The sequence below is a fragment of the Balaenoptera ricei genome, chromosome 5, assembly GCF_028023285.1.
Source record: "Balaenoptera ricei isolate mBalRic1 chromosome 5, mBalRic1.hap2, whole genome shotgun sequence".
Taxonomy (NCBI): domain Eukaryota; kingdom Metazoa; phylum Chordata; class Mammalia; order Artiodactyla; family Balaenopteridae; genus Balaenoptera; species Balaenoptera ricei.
In genome coordinates, this window is record NC_082643.1 from 112,260,407 (window position 1) to 112,287,444 (window position 27,038).

General features: G+C 37.9%; 1 protein-coding gene across 1 annotated transcript in view; it reads right to left on the reverse strand.

The window, feature by feature from the left end:
* The window catches only part of COL25A1 (collagen type XXV alpha 1 chain), a 451,181-nt gene that overhangs the window by 91,387 nt on the left and 332,756 nt on the right, over positions 1-27,038 (reverse strand). Inside the window, exons 8-12 of the mRNA XM_059924214.1 lie at positions 22,385-22,444; positions 20,719-20,826; positions 19,109-19,144; positions 3,681-3,707; positions 1,040-1,084 (exon numbers count right to left, since the gene is read on the reverse strand). Of these exons, the coding sequence (XP_059780197.1) occupies positions 1,040-1,084; positions 3,681-3,707; positions 19,109-19,144; positions 20,719-20,826; positions 22,385-22,444 (276 nt within the window). The remainder of the gene's footprint in view (positions 1-1,039; positions 1,085-3,680; positions 3,708-19,108; positions 19,145-20,718; positions 20,827-22,384; positions 22,445-27,038) is intronic.

Sequence of the window (27,038 nt, forward strand, 5' to 3'; positions counted from 1 at the left end):
AGATAGCGGCTTTGGTAGCCACCACAATGGCTTTCCTGGTCTCTGTAGAGGTTCCAGATTGAAGAGCAAATCAGCAGTGTTGAGGAGCACACAATATCAGATCCACCTGTGGGATACAGCTAGATGCTTTGTCCAACTGCAAGGATGTTGCAGGAATAAATGTACACAGGCACATAGATATGTCGATGTAGAGCTGTGGGTTCTTTTTTACTTAAATTTTTTCCCTTCATTATTAACAGTACAATAAAAGTGTACTCCCAGGGCCTCCCTGGTGGCGCAGTGGTTGAGAATCTGCCTGCCAATGCAGGGGACACGGGTTCGAGCCCTGGTCTGGGAGGATCCCACATGCTGCGGAGCAACTGGGCCCGTGAGCCACAACTACTGAGCCTGCGCGTCTGGAGCCTGTGCTCCGCAACAAGAGAGGTCGCGACAGTGAGAGGCCCGCGCACCGCGATGAAGAGTGGCTCCCGCTTGCCGCAACTAGAGAAAGCCCTCGCACAGAAACGAAGACCCAACACAGCCATAAATAAATAAATAAATAAATAAAAATTAAAAAAAAAAAAAAGTGTACTCCCAGAGCTTAGCAAGTCTAACTCCTAATTTTGCTTAACAGTAAAAAAAGCTTGCTTCTGAATTCACAAGATTCCAATGGGGTCCCTCTGTAGGAATAACTTTTGTTAATGAAAGAAATAATGCATATTAGCCTGCCATAACAAGAATAAACCAGAGTGCATTTTATCACAATTAATGTTAAACACAGCATTTTTCGTACTCCAAATATATTTATGAGAAACATATAGTTGTGTCTCATACATATCAAAATAAAATGGAAAATTTTCTAAGAGTTTCTGGCTATTTAATGTACTAGTTTAAAAATTAAACTAATTTGATCATTTGCCCCATAATATTCCTATATTTCAAAAGTATATGTAATATTTTTGTGAGCACATAAACTTATTACCAACATTACTGACTAGAAAAACTTTGTGACTTTAATCCTCTCCAAATGATCAAAAGTAGTATATTCTATAGAACTCACCTTTTGCCCATTCATCCCTGGAATTCCAGGTGCTCCAACAGAACCCTAAGGAGACACATGATTGAAATAAATTGATATCATAATCACAAAATATTTCAATTCTAAATTTATATTTTATTAGTTATGTTAGCCATAACTTTACCTTGCTAAAAACATGTCTGGGAGGCTATGTTTTTCAGATCTTATCTACTGTGTTCAAATATACAATAATGTAAACAGATTCATCAAGCTTTCCCAAAAACCATTAAGTTAAATTTAACCACGTTTGCAAATATCTACTTAATGCTAATATGATTTTAAAGAAATTCACATCATAAATTGAGATTTAGAGCTATCAGAAGGCCACATAGCTCTAAATTTGGGTGCTTTTAATAGACATGGCATGGACATATATACACTACCAAATGTAAAATAGATAGCTAGTGGGAAGCAGCCACATGGCACAGGGAGATCAGCTCGGTGCTTTGTGTCCACCTAGAGGGGTGGGATAGGGAGGGTGGGAGGGAGATGCAAGAGGGAGGAGATATGGGGATATATGTTTATGTATAGCTGATTCACTTTGTTATAAAGCAGAAACTAACACACCATTGTAAAGCAATTATACTCCAATAAAGATGTTATAAATAAATAAATAAATAAATATGTAAACACACACACAAAAGAATTAAACTTGCCGGGACTTCCCTGGTGGCGCAGTGGATAAGACTCTGCGCTCCCAATGCAGGGAGCCCGGCTTCGATCCCTGGTCAGGGAACTAGATCCCATATGCATGCTGCAACTACGAGTTTGCATGCTGCAACTAAGGAGCCCGCCTGCCACAACCAAGGAGCCCTGGAGCCACAACTAAGGAGCCCACCTGCCGCAGCTAAGACCCAGCGCAACCAAATAAATAAATAAATATTTTTTAAAAAAGAATTAAATATGCTTAGTTTCATCTGGAAAAAGCCTAGCAGTAGCAGTAACTCCTGAATTTCATGAAATTAAATAACATAAAATGAAAGGTAAGTAAAATAACACCCACTTGCTCCACAGTTAGACAAATAAGGGACCCATGTTGTAAACTCAAATTTGTTGTATTTGAAAGCATTTCCCTGAGACTCTCAGGGAGTGTGTTTAAACCACGTGAGTGTGAATACATCTTCCAAAGTAGACTAGAAAGGATGTTGCAAGTGGTAAACACCAACTAGGAACAACACAACTTCCACACATAAAATATTATCTTAAGTGTGTTTGTGTGTGTGTGTGTACGTGCATGCACACTTGGAAGTGTGCACACATGCACTGGGGTGATTACAATGATTGGACATAGGTGGTGGAACTGAGAATAAGAAAGCTAATTACTACCTGAGAAAATCTGACATTTAACTGGATACAGAAACATTAACAAATGTTTTCAAATAGTGATTTCCCTTCACACACCTTCCTTTGAAGTTCTGGAGAAACCATTTTTAAATAGAAGGTGCTTATTTTTTGTTTAGCACTAGAAAACAGATTTTTCTTAGTAGCTGTATAATATTAAATTTCTTTAAGAATAATGGAAAAAAATTAAAATAGTAATTATAAATCTAAAACTGCTCTAAAAAATAAAGTTTATTAAAAATATAGTCATTACATGCAAAACAAATTGAGATAGCAAGTTCCTTAGTGCTTTCTTGGTGATTATATTGAGTGGGTCATTAAAGGACTTCCCGAAGCCTGAGGCAGTAATTTCATCCTGGTCGCATGTGGATTAGGGTAGCTTTACAATTTCACACCATACTTAATAGAGACATTATTGCTAAGGACAAATTGTTCCTATACACAAGTTGTCTCACAACGCATTGGCTTTTACTTGGTTTGTGGGATTATGTTTCAACAGATGCCACATGCCCAAGCTTGGGGGATAAAACATCTCTAACTTTGATGGATTCCAAAGATAAAGAATAATCACTTTTCCACCTGTTGTAATACAATTATTTTCTTTAGTTTTCTGCAGGTTAAATATCCTTTTTTGTCATCTTTATGGGGTGGGAGGTGTGATGGGGAATGGGGACTTAGTGATATTTTATTGGCAAAGCGCCATCTACCTGCTACGGATGTATTTACTACTGTAGTATTGATGTAATTTTAGAAGTGCTAGACTTTCTCCATCAGAATGTAAAGGGTTAATTCTGATGGCTCTGGATAACGTTGAAATGACAATCAGGAAGCCACTTTTCGGGTTACCTCAGCAAAGGAAGACACTAGTGGACCACTTAAATATAGCCAGCAAGCAACAAGAATATCCTTTGTTCTGGTCTGTTTAACAGTCATTTAACAATCCCATATGTGTGCAAGACCATGCAATTAATTTGCAATGTCTTATGACCCTTCACATTCTAAGTTTTCTCATGATGTTTTACCAGGATTTGAATTAAAACCTCAATAACCTACAAGTTTGGCAGACAGCTTAAAAAGAGTCTGCCCTGGATTTATTGACTTTTCTATAATGGAGTCAATTAGAAATCTAATGGCTAACATTACATGACTGTATTTTTAGAAAGCAGAATGCACAAACCAGACTGCTTTGGCATGACTTACAGTAGCTAATTCCATTCACTTCTCTGACTAGCCATTGGGCGATGGGAGTATAATTACCTTCACAGTATTATTTATACTCTACCTTTTGTCCTGGAGGCCCCAGAGGACCCTAAGAAAAGAAAAACAATTCAATAAACATAATATTGCAACGATTTAAACTTAAATGATTAAAACTGTCCTATTCTGTAAGGTTCTATTGATATTTGTCATGCTGAAATATGCTGATGTTTTGTACATCAAGGAAAATGAAAATTTTCGGTTGGAAGTGCACAATGGGTCTTTTCTTCTCTCTTGTTCTCTTTTGAAGAACATTAAGCATATGCAGTAGGATTCTGATATTTTCCTTTAAAAAAAAGGATCACAACATTGTAAATCAACTATATTTCAACTAAAACAAAACAGAAAGAATCTTTGCCATTTCAGTGCATCTGTTTCTTCAGATACCTGCAAATCTATCACGTCAGTCTCATATAGATGGCTGGAGATGTTGTTACTAGAAGCACTTAAAATGCAACGCAGTTCCCAGCACACTGACACGTTCTATACTTCTGCATCTGCAAAACTTCAGGAAGCAGATTTGCAAAGGAAATCATTGAATGGCATTACAAAGAAACATGTTTTGCTCTATTCTTCCTCTTATGAAATGCAGCCAATTGACCTGCACAAAAACTTGTTTACAAACTAGGCGATGCCAAGGTCAGTTGTGGCATGTAATGTGCACCAGAAAAGGGAACAAAAGATGCTGTCAGCTGTTGCATAAACTATGACACTGGGGCAGGGGAGGAGAGGAGAAGAAATATAATATTTAGGAAGATGAATGGGAATATTTACATTTAAAATGGAAATGTGGCAGTTCTGAGATTTAGCAATTTTTTGACCACAACGTCAGTGTTGGAATTCTGTTGGCTTTATTTAGAGCAAGGCAGGCTTTGGAATGGTAGAAAAGAGCACAAAGAGAGCTGTAATTCTGACTTCTGATGTCTATTTTTAAATAAAAATATTAAGCACTTTTCTTCCAATTCTTTCAAAAATACTTTTAATTTCAGTATATTTTAACAAAGTTATAGGTACTCTATCATTCCATGTAAAAAGCTCTTTATTCCATTACACTTAACTAATGGCTAGCTTATTTTTAATGTGTGACATTTCAGTTAATCAGCATCTTACATTCAGACTGTAACATAAAAAAAGGACTAAAGTGGTAATTAGAAGAAGAATTGGTCATGGCTAATTTTTTAATTAAAAATACACAATGTTTAGGAACATTCAGAGAATCTGTTCCTCATAAATTATTTTGTAATCCTCACAGGAAGACTAACAATTTCCTCAAATAATCAGCTTTAGGTTACTGAGAGTGCACTGTGCAATATCACCTTTATAGATTCCTTTTTTAAAATGTAGGATGTAGTTTTATTGACTCGGTGACACTGAAGGCAAGGACATTGAATGTCAGACATATGAAAAAATTAATACTGGCCTACAAGCCTAGGAACTGCAAGAAAGTGAACTCTTTTCTTTTTTCCTTTTTATTACAAAAAATCTAAAACATAATAAAGGGTAGGGAGAGTAATATAATGTACACCCATGTATCCATCACTTATATGTAACAATTGTTAATATTTTGCCATATATATTCCTTTTCAATTTACTCAACCTTCTTAAAGAGCTTGTTATCTCATCTATCTGTGTGGTCTGACTTTCTCTCTGCTTATCTCACTCCTTCAATTTAAAATTCTCCACGTCTTAGATTTTGCAGAGAAAACAGAGGCTCTCAGGCATAAATTCCCCCAACATCATGTCTCTCATCAACTCAAACCCATGTGGGCCTCCTTACTATATCAGAGGAGGAAGATGTTCTCCTCCCACTGGGCAAATGCATCCAGTAGACTCTGGAATCCATCCTTGCCTTCGCCCTCAGGGCTCTTTCTCAATCAATTATCCCTGCATCTGTATCAGAGCCTCCCGCTCTGCACTGGTTCCTTCCCCTTAGCACATAAACATGTGTAATCATTTCCTTACTTGGGTAAATTGTTTGGGAAGTGAATGTTAATGCTAAGTAAAGGCAGAATTTGGAAGCTGTAGTAATAGGAGATCTGAGAGTGAAGAAAAGACTTGGGTTTTATCACTGCCTGTGATTCCATTTTTCCTAGTGTCTCCAGAGTATTTCACTTTTTAAAGTGTTGATGTTAGAAAGGAAATCATATAACAAAAAGTACATTAATTCAATGTTTAGACTGAGAAAGTATATGTTCAATGCAAACAGGTTTGTTTCCCGCTAAAAACTTAACTGCCGCTTGAAAAAATATTGTTCACTAAAACTGGGCATTTCATTACATGTGATATATAACCCTGGAAGGGAATATTTCAGATTAAAATAAGAGCAAATTTTAAACCAAATGTTTTAACTAGAGACGAACATATCTGGTATTTTCTAATCTGGTCTTTGCTGCATGATCACAGTAGGTCAGAGATTTAGAAAGATTACTCACAACTCTGAAATCTATGAAATTATATTAGTTGTATATTTTAACACAGTAGTTAATAAAAGTCAAAGGATGGCTATAAAAAATATATTATTTTTCTCACTGTTAGAAAACTACTGCCATTTTTGCTAAACTCCAAAAATAAAAGCAGCTTTTAAGACAATATTAATTTTGAATTGTGAATACATATCTTATAAATTTTCATAACTATGTTGCCAAGGATATATCCTCAGCTACCAAAAATGTGCATATACTCCTTTGATCCCGCTGGCAGGAAAAATGGTAACAAGCCAAAGTTAGTGTCATTGTTTTAGAGAGGAACTGGGAAAAAGCAATGTTGAATATAAGGCACAGACATACATTTGAGTAAGTACACACACACACAAATAGCTATTTTGATCAATATTTTGCTCATGTATATATTTTTTGAGCATTCTCTGATTAATAGTCCCATTATATATCTGTGACACTGTGGTCATAAATTTAAGCTTACAAATGAAAGCTTCACTGATCAAAAATTGATTTTGAAGTTAGGGTATGCTACTACCAGTTGGTTAAGATGTCTACATTTGAGTAGTTTTGTAGTTTCTAGTACAAATACAAATTTATAAAGTAATGGGTAAATGCCATAGAACCATTGACTGACTTATCTAATCTTTCTTAAACTTACTTATAGTTTCAGCCTGAATAATGACTTGGATGAAGAATGTCACATATTCATTATTCACTTGTCAAGCTAGTGTATCTGATTATTCCTAAAATTAAAACTAGTTGTTCTAGTATTCTAAGATTTCTAAAATAATTCCATTATTGTTATCCCCATGTCTTAAAAAGTTTGAATCAAATAGTCTTCCAAACCAAAGAGTCAATCTTTTTAGTCCATTTTTATCAATCAATGAATTGTTCCTTTCTTAGGTATTTTCTTGGCGGGCACTTTTATATTTGCATATACTTTGCAGATGACCAATTAAGATGAGAATAATCTGGTCTCTTTTATTTTCTGTAATCATTTCTTTGTATATGTCTCAAGATTGGAAACTGTGTAATATATAGAATCTCAACATGTTAAACTATATTTCTTTAAGTTTAACTCCAGAAGTGTTAAACTATAATTTAAACCTTAAAATGTACTCATTTCAATATAGGCTCTGGGTGATGTAGAATGTATTAACTTTTTTCATTAAAGGATTTTGCACAATGGACATAACCTTATTCAAAAGATAAGAACCAAATGAGCCACTGAAAAATTCTAAGTGTGGAGTAACGACATCACTTATCTGCAGATAAATGTTTACACCTAATTTTCATGGTCTTTCAGAAAAGACTATGGAGAGCTACGAAAACTTAAAAGTTATAAACAGGTAGGAAATTACACAGTGCACTGATTTTCTTTCCTGTTTTCCCCACCCCCGCTAGATTCCATTTTTAAAGACGATGTAGAATATTATGTAGAATATGGCAGTCAAGTAAGTTAAAGAAATACTGTAGTTCCCATTTGGTGATTGCCTTTACTCAAAGCACGCTACTCGGGCCTGAGAGTGATAGTTTACTCTTTGGCTCTGGGTCCACCAGATACTACACTTACTCAGGAACATTCTCCGGTCTGCCCTCTTCTTCAGCTGCATTGCCATGCTCTTGTTCAACCCGCTTCTCTCTCACCTAAGCTACTGTGACATCCATCTAAAAGCCACTGTGTTTTCAGTCTTCTTCAACCCTTTCTACACAGTGCTGCCCGAGGGAGCTTTCTAAAAGGCTTACAGGTTTCTACCTTGCCTCAGCTGAAAAATCCTTCCATGGCTTTCCATGGATTTTGAGAGAAAAGTTCAAGCTTTTGTAACAGTTGTAGTTTGCCACATAAGCCCTGCTTCCTCATCTCTACACCTCTGCACCTCTGGTTGTCTGTTCCTTTAATGGGCTTCTTCTCTCTGGTCCTGTCTCTTCCACTCATTCCATAATTCAGGGGTCAGTGCCTCCACCCTTGGGGCTAGGTCCCCTTCTTTTGTTTTCCAAAGCACCCCTATGACAGCACTTCTTTCCCAGAATTTACCAACTGTGTTGTGATTGTCAGGTTACTTCTTTCTTCACTCTACATGTCTTTTATCATACACAGAAGCTGGCACAGTAATTGCTCAGTGAATCCTTTTGGGTTCATTCATGAATTCATCCACTGAGCAGTTTTTTGAATGCCCATCGAGTGTGAGGCAATGTTCTAGGCACTGGGGATACAGTAGTGAACAAAATTAATAAAAATGCATGCCCTCCTGGACTGCGTAGTCTAGTGAATGGAGAAAGACAGTAAAAAAATAAACAAGTAAAATATAAAGTTGTGTCGGGGGTAAGTGTTAAAGCAAATAGGGGGGTAGGGATTGGGAGAAGTGGATGTGGTGGTATTTTAAATTGGGGGATCAGTGAAGGCCTAGGATAAAGTGACTCTTGGATAGAGCCCTGAAAGAGGTCAGGCAAGACAGTCATGCATGTAGAAGGGGGAAGAATGTTCCAGGCATGGGAATAGCAAGTACAAGGCCAAGAGGTGGGCATATGCTCAGTGTGTTCAAAGAACACTGAGGAGGCAATAGGTAAGTAGTAGAAGATGGGGCTCTGGAGAGGGTAGGGAGATCACATGTGTATGGCCTTGTAGGTGCTTGTAAGCACAATGGTGCTTACTTTGAGTTGATAAAAATTATAGGAATGAATGATGAACACATAGAGTAAACCAAGTTTTCCCTTATACCTTAGACAATAGTATCTCAAGATAAGAATGACAAGATTTTTCACTCACGTTCACCCAAGTCATTCTAATGCTACTGGCCTATTCTTTTTTTTTTTTTTTTAATTTTTAATTTTTAAAAATTTTTGGCTGTGTTGGGTCTTTGTTGCTGTGCGCGGGCTTTCTCTAGTTGAGGCGAGTGGGGGCTCCTCTTCGTTGTGGTGTGCGGGCTTCTCAATACAGTGGCTTCTCTTGTTGCGGAGCACCGGCTCTAGGCGCACGGGCTTCAGTAGTTATGGCACGTGGGCTTCAGTAGTTGTGGCACGCGGGCTTGGTTGCTCCACGGCATGTGGGATCTTCCAGACCAGGGATCGAACCTGTGTCCCCTGCATTGGTAGGTGTATTCTTAACCACTGAGCCACCAGGGAAGTCCCTGGCCTATTCTTATAGCCTCTAGATTACCTCTAAGTGCAAGAGTGAGTGGAGGAATTCAATTCATGGCTTCTATATTAAAACCGCAAAGCAAAAATCATCTTGATTACATGGTCTCATTGACACGGAGAGTGTCATGGATGTGGATGTAGGTCTAAGGTCTCTAATGCATATCAAAAGCCATCATGCAAACAGTAAGTAGAATTATCAACTCATGTTAATCTTCAAAGCAGGCAGTTAAGAAATGGACGTTTCTATAACCATTATGCATTGGCTGCACTTTCCAGCTTGTAAAAATAACATTTTTTAATTAAAAAGTCTTTTGTTTGATAGATCATGGAATGGAAAAAAAAATTAATGAATTTTTCTGACTACTGATGTTAGCACAAATTTGATTGAGGTATTAATTACTTAAACAGAATGCAGAGTTTCTAAATGATGTGCTCTAGGATGCCTCTTGGGAGGTGTTTTAAGGCAAGTTCTGGTTGCCTGCTATTAGGAAATGATGTTCTGTGCGAGCAGGGGGCGGACATAGTTCCTGTTCTGTCCCTGATGGCTAACAGTAAAATTCAAAGCTCTAAAAGCTGCTGGTCATTTCTGGATACAAGAATATACAACCAGCTTCTGTAATAAAAAACACAGGGAACAAAAAAGAGGTGGTCCATCTGTGAAGGGGAGAATAAAAGCCCCAATCTATTAAGCCATTTAAAATTATTTCCTTTTTGAGTTAAGAATTTTTCCAAGATTTAATAAAAGTTAGGTAAAATGAAGAAAATACTTTTTAAAGTCTGTTTCCATGGGGGAAAATGATAACACGTATAATCTAACTTACTGGAGCCATAAAATGTTAGTATCAGACTTTCTCAAGGGTTTGGTGCAACAGACTTTAATCATAACCTTTTGAAAGCTATTAACCTGGTCACAAGATCAGAAAATACAACTTGGTTTATAAAGGGTAAGAGGAAATTTGAAATAAATAATGGAAATTTGTCTTACTTAAGAAGGGTTCATTTAAGATGTACTTATATAAAATTCCATGTTCTCCTTGGATGTTTGATGAGGGAGGGTCAAGAAACATAAACTCTAGCCACTATTATACGTGAGTCTGGAGTATAATTCAAATGATGTTTTACAAGATTCAGATTCCATAGCTTAAGTGTGTGGAAATGCCAAACGAGAAACTTTTGGGAGATGTTTAGAATGTAAGAGAGTGTGCTGATATGTTTTCAGTGTAAAAGCCAATGATTTAGCTGAACTGGGTACGAAGGAACACAGCATAAACAAGAAAAGAGCAGGACAGAGCTGAGATGGGAGAGCCTCATCTCTTGTTTCGAGTCCTCCATGGACTCTGTCTTCAGTCACATTGAATCATCTTTCCCAAGCAGTTTCCCATTAGCCTTCATGTAAAGGTCTTAATCATTCTTCGAGGCTGAGCAGCCATAACTCACTTCCTTTGTGAACCTTCTCCAGTGCACCCAGACAGAGCTTGTTTTTGTCCTCTGTGTTTCTCTAGCACATTTTAAATGGCTGTATTTTAATATATTTACATATTTATCAAATCTACTTGACTAGGCAGCAAATTCTTCGGGCCATATATTTTACATCCTCAGCACCTACATAGCAGTGCCTAGCAAATAAATCATTATTGACTACAGTGAAACAATGAATTAATGAATATGAAAATTATTAAATTCCATTTACCGAATTTCCTCCATTGTTTTGCAACTCTAGCTATCTTACTTCTAACCACTGGTAAGAGTTCTCAGTTTTTTGTTTTTTGTTTTTTTTTAAGATGGCCATCTAAAACTTTTAATCAAATTGAAAAAGATATAAAGCAAAACTTTTCTAGTATACATAAATAATGATATTTTGAAATAAAATGGTTACATCACAGTAGTACCTAATGGAATCAAAATACTAGGGTGAATCATCCAACATCATCTATTTAGAAGATACATAGACAAGCTCTTCTTATGGGAAGTTAGATATCATTCTATTTTTCTCCTTAAAGTTCTCAGATTTGAGGCAGTTGTTTCTGTTTAAGTATCTGGGATTTTTTTCTGCTTCAACAATATAATTCCATAATTTCTATTATTTGAAGAAGTTCCTCTGAAACAGGTCTCCTTCAGAGCCTATCAATACGATGACATGTTATTATATTAATTCATGAATATTTGATGAAAAAAGTTTTAAATGCAGTAATTTATTTTTTAAAAGAATAAATTCTTTTTGACTTCTCTACCTCATGTGCTGACTTTTTGGGGAAAATATTAAACCTGGATGATTCATTTGTTGGTGTTTCCCAAAATCATGAAGCTCTGACCTCTTTATGGGAGGTCTCTTAACGCTCAGGAAATTAAAGAAGCCATACATTTTTCTCACCACTTGACGAAACCAGGACCCAAGACTAAATATTGGACATTAACTACCACCAGCAGATGAAAGACAGATCTAGGTATTAGAGAATCTATGCTCTGATTAGGTCCCCAAACAGAGATTCTATCGCCTCTTACCAAATATCCAAGGCTCAAATTAGCTCATTCCATCCCTTCTAAATATTTAATAAATTGTCTCTCATTGCTGCATCCAAAATGGAAATGACCCGTAAAGAAAGAAAAATTAACAGGCTTCCTCTGCCCTCTGTGATTAAGCATACTTCCCTAGTGTACCATGAAGGAAACAAATTTATGGTTCATGAAGGCCTATCACCCTATACTACGCTCAGTAAAAAATATTTCTATTGAGTAAGTGCAAGTGCTTTTCCTATTTTAAATCAACAATGCTAAGAAACACTAACTGCTAAAATTTAAATATCTTACTACCAGCAGAAGGAAGACTTAAATTTAGAACTCTAATATGTACTCATCTACTGTCCAGATCTGTTTTCTATCTAGACCAGCCTTACCCAACAGAACTTTCTGGAATAGTGGAAATAGTCTCTATTGCTCAATCCAGTAGGTAGCCAGTAACCACATGTGGCTACTGAGCACTTGAAATGTGGCTAGTGCCACTTTTAGAAACTGGATTTTAAATTTTATTTAATTTCAGTTTAAATGGCCACATGTGGCTAGTGGCTACTATATTGGAAAGTGTAGATCTAGCAGATCTACACTGTAAAATGCGTAAGATGACAATCAGGTGAACTGGATTCTACCCTAGTTCTGCCACAGACTACTCTATGAGCTTGGTCAAGTTATTTATTCACTCTGATGCTGTTTCTTTATCTGTGAAGCGATTAACTAGATGATTCCTAAGATTTCTTCTAGATCATTTACACTCTAGTTAAAAAACAGTCACAGAGTGTGACTAAAAATCGCTACAGTTACTTTTCCTCATGAAAATCAGTCCTTTAGTTACACCATGCGTATTCATGAACACACATATACTTCAAATTATCTATAATACGTGAATGAATATATGAAGATGCAGAAGAAAAAGTAGTTTTCTGTTGGATTTATCCTGCTTAATCCTACTCCTGGCATGCGATGATAGTGGATGAGATAAAAATATAAACAGGATTTCCTTGCATTAGTACCTGATTGATCGATTCATTGATTCATGTTATTCAGTCATTCAGTTTATTGAATACACTAAGCACCAGACACAATTATTTTGTGATGTGATAAATGCTGTGGAGGAGGGGAGAAGGCAGCTTCTAACTTAGCTTGGGGGAGTGTGAATGCCTGTGAATGAGGAAGTGTGTGTGAAGTTTTCTCGAAGGAGGTGACCAAAGCAGAAGTCTATTTTTTTGAGTCCATTCAGACACATGGCCCCAGTACTGCCCTTAGCCCTGGGCAAGAGGGCTCCTGCTTTAGGGTCCACACTTTAGAGATCTCTTCCCTGGCTGCACACCTCCTCCTGTGGTAGCCCACCCCCTGACCTTAGACTGTACTCTGGGTTCCTGGGACCTTGGAATTCTCTGCCCCAATGACTGGAGCTCCCTTCAAGGACTGTGAATTGTCTCTTTCCCAGGTCTGTTCTTCTGCAGGTGAACCACACCACTGGTGTGCCCTACAATAAACTGGAGGATGGGGCAAAGAGGTGGGTATTTTGAGGCACGTGGATGGAGTTTGATCCTGTGAGCATCCCAAATGTCTACATATGAGAGCTTCAGTCTCATAGAGATGCGGATGTTAGGTACGCGTGGGAGAGCGGGGGAGCAGGCCTTGGCCCATTTAGAAAACCAAGTATTACAGGCTCTGGTGGGTTGGAAGGACTCTGTCGGTGTGGCATTTACATGTACTTCATGGACAAACAGATTAAGTGAGAATAATAAAGCATTAGAACAGTTGCTAAGGCACCCCGGCAGGTAGTTTGGTGTGCACAACTGAAGTAATGCAGTTTTACCAAAAAAGATGTCATTGTTAATATCTAGTCTAATAACTAAATATCCTAAGATGATTTTGGTCATTTGTGATTTGAAGGTTTGTTTGCCTCACCGGATTAAAATCATGAAGAGAAGCCTGCTGCTGTGTCCGATGTCTGCCATCCTGCTGGTCAATATGGTTGAGACAGCAAAGTACAATTAAGTAAAATGATAAGTTTTATCAAATCTGTGGGATAGCAGTGCATTATAACTAAATATGTTTAAAGTAAATCTTCACATATTGGTTAATACAATTGTATTTTAAATGAAGCAGAAGCAATTATCTATGCTTATGTTATTAGCGACCATAAAATACATTATGTTCACTTGACACAAACGTATTAAATGTGTTTGCAGGCAAAATCAAAATAAACTAAAAAGTATCTATAACTTCTTTGGATACAATCCAAATTTCACTTTAAGGAACAATAACAGAAAAACTTTTCTGAGTTTTGAACTCTCAGACACCACCAGGGCCCAACAAATGACATTTTAAGTACTCTTATAATTCAGAAAGAGATGAATGGATACGCTATGGAGTTTGCATATATTTGGGGGGCAGGAGAGGAAGGAAGAGTTTCAGTGTAGGGAAAGTGATATGGTCTATGAAACCTTGGTTATAGACACTTTGGACAAAAAAATAATTTCCAGGAAACAGGGAGTAGTTGGCACATTGAATATACATCATTTGTCTTTTATGTTTTTGAGAACTACTATATTTGTCAAAGAAAGAAACAGTAAGAATATCAAAAGGAAAGACACCTTCAAAAATACTATTCTAACAACTATTTAAACTCCTGAAGAACTGAAAAATAAAGACCATTTGTGCCGGGGTTCAGAACTTTAGCATTTCCAGCTGTCATCAGTTCTTGGTTTGATTCTTGAGTCTAATTTTATAAGCCAGAGCGATTCTCTCCTTATTTAGATGGAGTCTGGTTTGTTTTAGCTCAAGATTCTGCCTTTTAAAATCTCCTCTAGAACTCCTCGCAAAACCTGAAGGTCTTGTTTATGGAATAGGTGCACAGCAGGGTTAAATAAATGTGGAACTGCTTGAGAGGCAGGACTTCTTTTTTATTCTATTAGAGATGCTAATCTTCATCTAATCATGCTAGTCATCTAATCTTCATGCTAATCATCTGAATAATCTTCAGATGATTATTTTTGCGATATGAAATATATAGCATGGATTATGAAAACTAATTTCCCACCTGACACACTCATAAACAGTTTTGAAAGAGCCAATTTTAGATAATTCCTAGTTTTTTCATTTCATCATTAGAGACATTTTACATTTTAAAAAATTCTCTAATGCCTCTCAAGATCCTCACGTAAGCAAACACTCCTCCATGGCGCAAACCAACAGAGGTAGTGGGTTTTGCATACTGTGGAAAAGATGAGAGCAGTGGTATATATTATCTTCCCTTGTCTGAACTGGTGGATGAGAAGGGGTGTGTTATGAAAAGGTGATGAGGTAAGAAGATGTGATATATAGGAGAAGGCCAAACACAATGATGGCAACAAACAGGACAAAAGGAATAAGTTGCATTATCAATCGCAGTATTTGACACACTCTAATTTAATTGACAGCTGTAATCACACTGTCGTTAGCCCTTATGTCTCATAGAGTGGTCTTTCTGTATGCCACGTTATGTCATCTGACATTTTTGTGTTAACAGCAATACTTCTCATTTATGGAAGTCTGTGTTCCATAAAGCATTTTCATATTTTTATTATTTCACTTGCTTCTCACCATATTCCAGTGATATAGGTGGAATAGGAATTATTGCCTACATTTTATAGATCAGTAAAAAGGATCACAGACGATAGTCATACACTCCTAAGTTGTTCTGAGGCCAGAATTACTGGTAATATGTACTTTTCTTTCTACCAGACTTCGAGTCAAAACACACACACCCACATACGCACACATACATATAACGTTTGAAAGGAAAAAGAAAATTTCTAAGGAAATTTTTCTCCGTGTGAAAGCTGCTATTATATTTCCAGTATCTTCTGTGTTTGAGATGGGTTAAAATACACAGGTGCTATTTAAGTTAGTAAACATAGTGATTTTTTTTAAATGATACTTTTAAAAATAATAGAAATATTTCACTTTAGGCAAATATATAAAAATTCAGGCTGTGCTGCTCAGGTTCCAGATTGCAGTGTCGGGTGCAGTGTCTCTGCCTGCGCACGGCCCACCGCAGCCATTTTGTATTGCTGTGTCATGCACAGCGCTTTTGCACATGGCCCGCTGAGCTGCAGTGTCGGGCACAATGGTTTTGCACTAGGAACTCTGGTTTGAGGGGTCGGGGCAAGGCCTCTGCCCACGGCCCCCTACAAGCAAGTGAAACTAGACGAAACACAAAGGAAAAGGAAAAGAAAGGTGATCCACTATAGAGTCTGGTGGTTATTAACCTGCCTATCAGTATCATAAAGGTTGTGGAGAAGAGAACAAAGCTGTGAGCTCAGAGATCTGCATCTTCATCTCTGTATGATAAAGGTACCCTGGTATGGTGCCAGGGATTTATATAATAGGAATTCAATAAATGTTTTAGCTTGAGTCACTGGAAAAAAAAAAAAAATTCAGTTTGCTGGGAAGAGGAATTAGGGGATTATATTGCTTTATGAAAAGACTCTGAATATTGCTTTAAATAGCAAAATTTCCCAGCACATTTAAGCTATGTTGATTTATGAAAATCTGATTCATATAGAACTTTACAGGAATACATCTGTTATATAAATCCATGCTCACCTGTAATTTACTGTAGAGGGAACAACTGAGTGATAATAATAATAACATACTCATACAATTCTTCATTATATATTTTAAAGTGCTTTCTCCTAATTTATTGCACTTGTCTTTGGCAACCTTATAGGGGAGGCAGAGAGGGTATGATTTTCCTTTCTTTACAGATGAAAACTTGAGAGGTTAAGTGACTTGCCCAAGGTCAGACAGACAGACCATTCATTTACTGTTATTTGAGTGATGTAGTTTTAACAGGGTAGTCAAGGAAGTAAGGTTCTTCCTCTTAATTTTTTTTTTTAACCAGCTGTGAAGGCTATTAAAACAGAGGTGGATGATCTCACGAATATACTGTTGGATGAAAGAAGCCAGACACAAAAGTTACATATTGTATGATTCTATTAATATGAAATTCAAACGCAGGCAAAATTAATCTGTGTTGGCAGAAGAGGGAGATGGTGATGGCGGGGTGGATAAAGGGGGTTTCTAGGATATGATAACCTTCTATTTCTTGATCTGGTTTGTGGTTACACAGCTATGTTCACTGTGAAAATTCACTGAGATATATACTTATTTGTCTACTTGTTAAATATATATTATACAAGTTTTCTTTTAAAAAAGAATTTTACATCTTTAAGAACAGTACAATGCTGTACTTTAGAAGATCACTACATTAGACATATCCTTTGAACATTTGCGATTTCAACTGAGTTTCTCAGCTTCATTTTTTGAAATGAGAATATGAACTATATCTGAAGAGTTTAAAGAGAGAAGAAAGGTTTAGAGAAAAATACCCAGGGAAACTTTTCTTATCTGAAAAGTTGCTATATGAAATGGGAAATCAGAGCAAACTAAGACAATGACGTAATTCATTTAGGACTAGGCGGAACATTTATATTTAATGACATTAAGCTAGGAATGGTAGGGAAATGGGACTAATTTGTTATTTACACAGTGTATTCTAGAGCATCTATATGAATTTAAGGAAGATAAGATTATAATTTTTTAAACATCCATTTTTATTTTAGAACTTTGTATATTACGGTGCTGCACTGGGCATCAGGGCAGAAAGCCAGTGGCAATGATAAAAATCACAGGCTCTGCACACCTGGGGACAAACAAGGGCTCCTAAGAATCCTAAGTAGCCTTGGACGTAAGAGTGTATGGCAGGAATATGTTTTGACCGTTATCCATGATAGAAATTACAGGTGCATTCAACTGCATAAAGCAATTTCAAAATTTATATGGTAGTTTTCCAAAAATTCTTCACCCCCTCTGATCCTATAACCTGGAGAGCTAATGCTGCCCTTGTATGCAAAGTTACCACGGATGACAGATGTTTTATTTAATTTTTACATATGGTCTTTTGTTGCTGTTGTTTTTCTTTCATTTTATTCTTTTTAAAAAGAATCCATTATAGTACTCCCAGACTGACTGTCTGTATCAAATATCTATCTTGATACTGTAGGTCAGAAACAGAGAATTTCCAGGCAGTGGGTCAGGTGTGGTCCCAGGATGCTTCCATTTCACCAGTGATGTTTTGAAGGCAGCTACATGACAGCTAGGACTACAGCTTGCTGAGTGTCTCCCCAGGAGGGCTGTTGAAGGCATCCTGTGCAGGGAGAAGCCTTTGACCTTTAGCCCATGCACACGTTTGTTTTAATTCTTGGCCAACTAGCGTGTTCCTGTGCATTCGTTTCACTAGGACCTAGCTTCTATTTTTTTTAAAATACATTTTATATCCTGAGCACCTGCAGGCTGCGTGCCACACATCGTGTGAAATGGACATGATCAAGCTGACCGTCATCACTGCACCCAGGGCAAGCGTGAGACATAGCTGTCCTCTGGAATTTGAGTTATTAGAGCGTCATCCTGTGTTCCTCAGCATTGTTCATGTCACAAAGCAGGTCAGAAAGGTAGCTCCAGAGACAGGGAGGAAGTGACAGGGAGAGGTAGGTTGAAGGAATTCTACTCTTTGGGGCTCAGCAAGCTGCCCTAACTTCTCTTTCACTGGCAAAGCATAAACAAACTTGAGGAGCTGGGACCTGCGTGTTTACAGGCAAGTCCAAGAGGAATCATTTCATGATCTTTTTTAATGACAGAGATCAGGAAGGCACAACTGTTTCTCTCTGGGTGGAAGGACAAATGATATTCAAACCATAACTGCTGATATTTTAACCATTAACTTACCGTTTTATTATCAGTTTCAGGGGTCAAGAAGGCACAACTGTTCTCTCCCTTCAGCAAAAGAAAAACCTCTTGAATCACTGTCGAAGGTTTGCTCTACTAGTTCACAGGTAGTGACACCTGGTTCCTTTGAAATCTCATTTCTTTTTAAGCTAACAGGCATAGCCCTGAATTTAATCTCTTATGACAGAGTCTCCCTCAGCATCCTCTGTCACTTGCTTCACCTGGAATCTCCCTCTTTTTTCCTCCTGTACCAGTTCTGCAGATGTGTTGTCATGTAATCCTTAGCATGTGATGGACAGGCCCTATCACTTCTTTTTTGCTTGTTTGTTTTAAAGGAATACATTTTTTTTTTTTTTTTAACCATTAAAAAAAATTGAAGTATAGTTCATTTACAACGTTGTGTTAGCTTCAGGGGTACAGCACAGTGATTCAGTTATCGTTATCACTTTTTAACTTTTACTAATTCTCACTCTTTGTTACAGATCACACAACAGGCACATTTGTTACACATAGTCTTGACCACAGTTTTGAGTAACTTGTCTTTTCATTCTTTTCAGTATAGAAAAAGATAAATTCAGATACTTGCCATCAAGCCTTGTTCTCCTGGTTTCCCTGGTTCACCCTTAAAGAAGAATAATGATAATTTTATTAATGCTGTAAACAGTAAAAACCAATTTTAATCTTTTTTTTTTTCTTTTTCACAATATCCACTAGGGATCTTGAATGTCAAATATATACTTCTTAGGCTAAAGAAAGGAATGCAAACACAATGTAATTTAAAGAGCGCTGATGTTCTTTCTTCAAATGCATTTTATAAACTTTTTAGGATTTAATACAACGAATCTATATTACAGCAGAGATTTAAGAATTATGCCAAGAAGGTATTCTAAATAAAACGAGTAGGAGTGATTATACCGTAAAACAGCTACGGGTTCTCTATCTTTTGGGGTTCCATTCCGAGAAGGGTTCTCTATCTTTTGGGGTTTCATCCCGAGAAAAGGTGAGACATTAGAAGACACTTTTAGGATGAAACCACTACCTCTGATGGTCCAGTGAAAGCAGTCCTAACAACCAGCATATTACACTGAAAGTCAATTCCTTATTTCATATGACAAATTTATAGCAGCTTTTGGCGAGGGGCATGAGGCTTATAAGAAGGTTGTCCCAGAAAAGTTTTAAAGTACCCTATAGTCTTAAAAAAAGAGTCACTCAAAAATTACATAAATATATGCATATAAAAATGAAATCTACCAAAACATTAATGACTATGGCCGATTTGTTTTTCCTTTTTTGGTTGCCTTTATTTTCATATTTTTCTACTTTGTGGATAAATATTTTATTATTACTTTTGTACTACAAAAACACTGATGAAAATAATTTTAGGTTAAAGCAATACATTAAATAAATAATTTAATTCAGCAATAAACCTGAATTTCAGGTCCTAAAGTCATAAGTGTACAAATTTTTGACCTTTTCCATGTATTTCTTTAAATTGCTGAGTTGCCTCTACCCAACCAAACCATTTATCTAGTGTCCTGTGCTACTTCTCTATTATTGACACTTGGCCAATCTTAGTAGCTAAGTACTAAGTAAATTAGTACTTAGATCTAAGTGTTGAGATCGCTGTTAAGTCATTTCTATTAATAAGCTTCACATACAAAGGACAAATGATATTCAAACCATAACCACTGATGTTTTAACCATTAATTTTACTATTTTATTAGTGATATGGGGGGTCAAGTTACTTGCAAGGGATAAATATTAGGAAGATTTACCTCTTTTACTTTCCATAAATTGCATAGGACTTTATTGTCTCTATTTTGATCCTTTGTAAAATGTTATCAATCTCCCACCTAGTTTTTCAAGCTAGTCTTCCGTTTAAACCAAAGGCACTGAGGTACTCTATGGCCGTCAGGATACAAGTGAGATCAGGCGTCTCCACTCGCAGACTTCCTGAGGCTTACCTGAAGACCAGGTCAGTTGCTGTCTCTTGCGTGGGTGCCCCATGGGTTGAGTGGTCAGGCAGATTCCGGCTGGCAGTGCCCTCTCTGCTCGGGGACTTTCCTGTCATCCCACTTCCTTCAACCCACTCCGCTCACTTGACCTCTGCCACCCCCGTCCCCAACTCCAACCCAATTCTCAGCGCTTTAAAGGAAACAAAACCTGTGAGAACAACTGATCCAAAAAGCAACTCACAGGCACTCCTGGCATTCCGCGGGGGCCGTCTTTCCCTGTGTCCCCAGGAGGTCCTCGTGGGCCTGGAGGTCCTGGAGGGCCTGGAGGCCCAGCCTGTCCTTGGTCACCCTACAGTGGAGAAGGGGACAGACCAACAGTAACCGTGAAAGATAAAGACCCAAGTCTTCTTTTCAACACTTTAAATTTGTATTATCTAATTCACATTTATACTGTGAAAAGACCCAGAACAACCAGAAATGGTAAAGCCTGTAGGCAATTTGCCTGCCAGTAGGAAGCAAATAAATATTCATGCTGGGTGAGCTGAGTAGACGCTGTTGAAATCAAAGCAGCTCAGAAACCAGCACTCTCAGCTCTTGGAAATAGTGTATATGTTATCATTATACTCAGAGCTGGTAGAAAATGTTTGCATAACTTTATCCATGACAATGTTGCATCAGTTATATTCACCTTGCTAAATAAAATGGCTGCATTTATAGTTGGACAAATCTTTACTTTTTCATAACCTATAAAATTAAACATACAAGGCTCTTGTCATGCTGTGTAATAATTTATAAATTACCAAAGCTAGAGAGCTTAGAAACTGGATCTATCACTGGATGTAATTTTTAAGCTTCCTTTTTTTTTTAATTTAAGAAGAAATTAGATTGGCTTTCTATGCCTTTTGGTTTTGGTATTTTCATATACATTTCAAACAAATGCAGCTCACCAAACATAATTTTGCTCTAGGATATTTTAAAATAAATACCCACCACCCACACTCTGCCTATGAGAGATAAATGGTAAAGCAACAGTATACAGAGTAAAAATCGAATGTAAAGGAGAAATCAGACTTGAGCAAGAATAAGCACTACCTTAATCAGGCGGCGTTTAATGAGCTGCTGATCAGCAGAGAGAAACCCATGATTGATTTTAGGAAACACCATCTGATCAGTCAGGTGAGGTCAAAGGTTGGAGTTCAGAGATGAGAGAGTTGAAGAATAGGCATCAGAAGGCCCCAAGAAAGAAATAAAGATACACACATTAGACTTATAATAACCGTCAAACAAAACAGAACTGGCACTTGTGTCTGACATCGGACCCTCTGGCTCTTCTTGAAAGAAACAGAACCCTGAAACGGGATGGTGAAACCAGATTTTTAGTTAGAAATGAATCTTTTTTTTGCTGTGGGTGTTGGGCCTTTTTAAACGTTGTATATTAAAGAAGCAGGTAACCTGGAGCCACCTGCATCCTGCATTCTGACCAGAAAGTCCAGAGACGAAGTGCCAGTTCCATTTCTGTCAGACTCCTCAACCGGCATAATGCGGCACGAACTCGACTGTCATTTTATGGATGCCCGAAGTCCAGGGTATTCAGGATTGTTTAATCCACCGAAAACCATCACAGAGCATTGCGATGCATGCCAATCCAACCACCGAGGCGTGGCACAGCCTTAGAGAGCTTGCCTGCCTTTCTTCGACTTCAATATGCTCTTCTCTTATAGGCTCAAGATTCTCCTTCTTAATGTACGTTTGACCTCACTGACGGAGGTGAGGTCCCAAGTGCCCGATAACCTGCTGTGCGTGATGAAAGGAGGCGCCTGGACTCGGAAAGCCAGTCGAGCCGTTCTTGCTCACTCTTATGCTGATTGCGGGCTCTGACCGAGCAGGCAGGGGCGCCAACCACGAACCTTGACGGTGAGGATCTGATTACTGTGCAGAGCGGCAACTGTGGAGAAGCCTGGCAGACCCTATGGACGGGGCACAGCACCAAAACAACACGACACAAAACGTCACACAGACATTCCACTGGTGGACAAATACCGCAGCATGTACCTCATGCCACCCCGTCCTGGCTCTAAGTCTTGCCTCGTTTGACACAGTAAACAAAATCAGACACGTGAGGCCCCCAAGCCAACCATTTCTTAAAGGGAATGGTCAGCTTGAGAACTCAGGTACATTGGGATCTGTGTACATACGCTTAAGATTTCTGGACTCTTAACGTACAAAATGTTAGTACAGAATGGAGATAACTACAGACTCTGTTATGAACACAACACTGTAATTTCCCTCTACTGATATTCTGTTTACAACTCAGGACACACAATACATGTATCAAATCTTTTTTGGACAACAGTGAACAGAATTTTGCAGTCAGATCAGATGTAGTCCTCAGAATAAATGCAGTATGCTTCACAAAATACAGTCTTACCACCCACATATCAAAATTTCTGTCTCCAATCATATGGTGATTCTCAGGTCTTTCCTGTTTCAGGAATTCCTGCAGAGGTGGTGGATGGAAATCTGTCTCTTATAACATGTGTATTTCATGTCAGGGGGATTTATGGTCACACTCTGCAGTAATCACTTCTGTCACGTAACTTTTCCAAAAGAACTTGACAGTTCACACACCCCCTTGAAGCAGAAAAGTGGTTTTGAATTCCTTAACCAAGGAAAATGGGGAAAGGATGTTTTAAAAGCCTGTACTTTACTAGCTTGTACTAACTTGTGTTCACAGGCGTTATCAATTGGGTAGGTCTGAGAGAGAAATTTTGCCTGTGTTCTTTTTCCAACAACATGTGATATCAGAGCCTTGTATTCCAATTTTTTTCCCATGCAGAATACTTTTACCATACAAAAAATTAAGCAACAATCATGGTAACATATGGCCTCGAGTGTCTGCAGGATTCCTTCCTATGTTTTCTCCTCCCCACTGCCTTTCCCCTCTTCCCACCCAAAACTACTTCGAGGATATTTCTAGAAAAAGCCAGAAATTTTCTAGTTTTTAAATTTTATTAGTTTTGGTATATTTTCTCCCTTATTTCCTCCGTATTTGGGATATATTTTTCTTAAGAGAGACAATAAAATTATGTTTGTAGTCTGAGACATCTCTTCAGCCCTAATGCCTCTGATTCTTTTTGTTTAGAGCTGGGACTTCTCAGGAAGCAAAGCCAAGGAAATCTTATCACTTTTGCCAAATCCTATCTGATAAGGTTATTAAGTGGCTGGGTAGTTTCGAGGTGACCTGTATCCTCTTTTTCTTCTCCTCAAGTAAAAGTCCTTTAAGCAGAGACTCTCCACCAATTCAGAAATGCTACAAGTTGGAAAACAGATGTGTACAATTTGCTTTTGTTTTACTATGGAATATGAGTTTAAAATGTTATTAGATGGTAATGTGCCAGCATCTTTCCATCTGTGACTCATTAGCCCTATATTACACAGTCAGAATTTTATATATAAACCTCGCATTTATGTAACAAAGAACAAAAACAGATACAAATAAGAAGTCTATGAGGGATCAGAATCTTGATTAGTGGTGATAAATCATAGTGTTACTTTAAACGGGATTATCTAACAAAAATAATTTAAAATTAAAAATCTTTTAACAGCACACATGGTAGACCTTACAAATGTTTTGAAATTTGCATGTATAAATAAGTCACTTCTTGTACTAATATCTGAGCATGACCAGTTTGCTGTTTGATCATATTTTCTAAATGCTTACAAAAAAGCATTAAGTTTTAGAACTTAGGTTGGTTTCCAGTGTTAACGGGATCTAAAGAGAGAAGTGGTTAGGCAATTCCCATCTCAGACAGATCCTTTTTCTCAAACAGAAAATCTCTATTTGAGGAAGCTGATTTTACATTCCTCCATCATCTTAACAGTGGACATGCTACCAATCAGGTGCTTAGAGCAACATTTAAAAGATTTCATCAGTGAGTTAGGCAAAAGGACTTCAGGAGTTTACATGTAGCAAAGTAGAAGGGGGACAGGTGGGCGAATTCTCTTAAGTTCTAACAAAAAACCATGGCCTGGGCTGCAATATCCTAGGACTCTGTGCTTTTCAAACTGGGGTAGTGTTTGAAAAAAGGCACATGCTAGAATCCTGGGGAGAGTTTAAAGGCAATAATAAATATGGTACCTCTTCCTTAAGAGTCCATTTTAATGAATGGTGTGTCTGTGTGTGTATATATATATATATATATATATGTATATTTGGCCGCACCATGTGGCTTGCAGGATCTTAGTTTCCCAACCAGGGATCGAACCCGTGTCCCCTGCAGTGGAAGGGTAGAGTCCTTACCACTGGACTGCCAGGGAATCCCCAATGGTAAATAATTTGAGACATTTTTATATAAAGCAAACGTTGACCTATTTGGGGTAGAATGTAAAACTTGCACACGTTTTTTAAAAATGTTACCATTTGACGGTGGTAGAGAACCTCACCTCACAGGGGATATCTCCAAGTCACACAGACACTCAGCTGATTGTGCTTCCTGCAGAAGGTCTTTGGAGGGTAAGTTTGAAAAGCGCTGGTGCTGAGCGCTTGTCTGCATGGCTAGGCTCTGTGTGCCTGTAACTGCTGGGCTGCCCGAGCTGTTCACACAGAGAGCGCGCTTTTTCATCACCCGCGCCATTCCTCCACAGTATCATTACTCACAATCCTTTCTAAATAACTCGAATGGACATATTTCACTTGGTTTTACATCTTGGAAAACTTGCCTGGTACACAGATGGTTTGAGAGGGTGTGGAAAAAAAAAAAAACTGTCTCCAGAAAAACATGGAGAAAGGGCCCAGGAATAAGCTGAAGTACTGAAATAATTTGTACACATTTTCACCCCCAAATATTTTGAGTTCTTAAGAAATTGGATATACAAGCGTATAAAACTACTTTATAGAACCCATTTTCCTGAGTATAAAGACTCAGATAACTTCATGAATCTTCCCCACCTTCTGTGAAGTAGGTAACCAACCAGGACCAGTGTTTTGACACCATTACAGGAGGAACTCTATCTCCCTTCGTTGCTTTCTAGAAGGAAAGATGCTGGCCTACCCCAAAGGGATGGTGAACAAATAAATAATTCATAAGAAATGCTGCTAACTACTTGGAAGCCATAAATTCAAGATGCTATTGTCATTTTTATTGTGTACTCAGAAATGATGAGTGTTACATGATTACATTATAGTGAGAAAATTTTGTGTTTTGTCAAAAATACTCAATAAGGCAATGATAGAGCCAGAAACTTAATCCAGGAATTCTGATTGCAGACTTTGTCATCATGAAATTTTGTGTTTATAGTTTCTCTCTACTTGTTTCATAGTTTAAGTATTAGAAAGCTTAAAAATTGGCGAATATACAACAATATTTAAGAAGTATTTACTGAGTGCCTTCTGTGCAGTCTTCACTGTGCTAGGCCCTGGGATTGAATGGTAAGGACCCTAAGCTCCCTGGGTTTAATGTGTGGTGGGGAAATAGGAAAAAATAAGCAGCCAGTAATGATAGGAAGTGATAATCATTACAATGGAGAAATGGAGGGGCTGCAAAAGAAATACAACGTGCACCTAATGCAAGGTTTGGGGAGCCATGGAAGACTCCCCAGCCAGGTGAAAGAGGGGATGGGGGTTGGCAAGGCAATAGTAAAATCAAAGACAGAATGACCATTTAGGAAGATGTTACAGTAGTCTAGTTGAGGGACTGTGTCCTAGAACTAGAGGAGGACAAACTGATAGTTTCGTGTGATATTAAGGAAGTAGGATCCATAGGACTTGTAGCCTGGCTGAGGACATAAGGGAGAAAGAGGAGCAGAGAATGGTCCTAGGTTTCTAGCTTGAGCAACTGAAGGATGGTAGAGGGAACACTAGAAGGAAGAGGGTTTTCTGGGGCAGGCAGGTGGTTTCAGATGATGAGCTCAGTTAGCTTGCTGAATTTGAGGTGTATATGGACAGCCAAGGGGCAGCAGTTGTATGTGCATATAAAATAGTCAGAAGAGAGGTGGGAATCACAAGTCATAGGGCTATGTGGGGTCACCTAGGGAGGAACCCTTGGAAAGACTTTGATTTAAGGGATGAGCAGAGGAAGAGGTAACTACAAATAGGATTAATAAAAAGTGGTTGTAGAAACAGGAGGAATGTGAACTCTCCTAACAAAAATTCTGTACAGGCAAAGTGGTAGACACACTTGACTTCACTGTTTACTGCATCATTAATTATGCTGAATAAATGCACATAAATGACCCATAGTAAGAACAGGCTAACAATGGCCAATATCACTGATGATGGATGCTTACTAAGCACAAGAGAGTGTCCGTGAGGTTGTAGAGTCTGGAGGAAAAAATAAACAATTATTTTAATTATAAAGGTGGTCAAGGGGCCCCCATAGCAAATCATATTGGAAGAAAAGATATGTGTTATGCTGAGAAATGAGAATCCCTGAGTTTCTCCATAATGTAAACAGTATTATAATTCTGTTTACCCAAAACATATCATGCATTGTGACACAACCATTACAGTGGGTACGTGTGCAGCAGAAATAAATACAAATATTCCTAGAAGTTGATAAAATG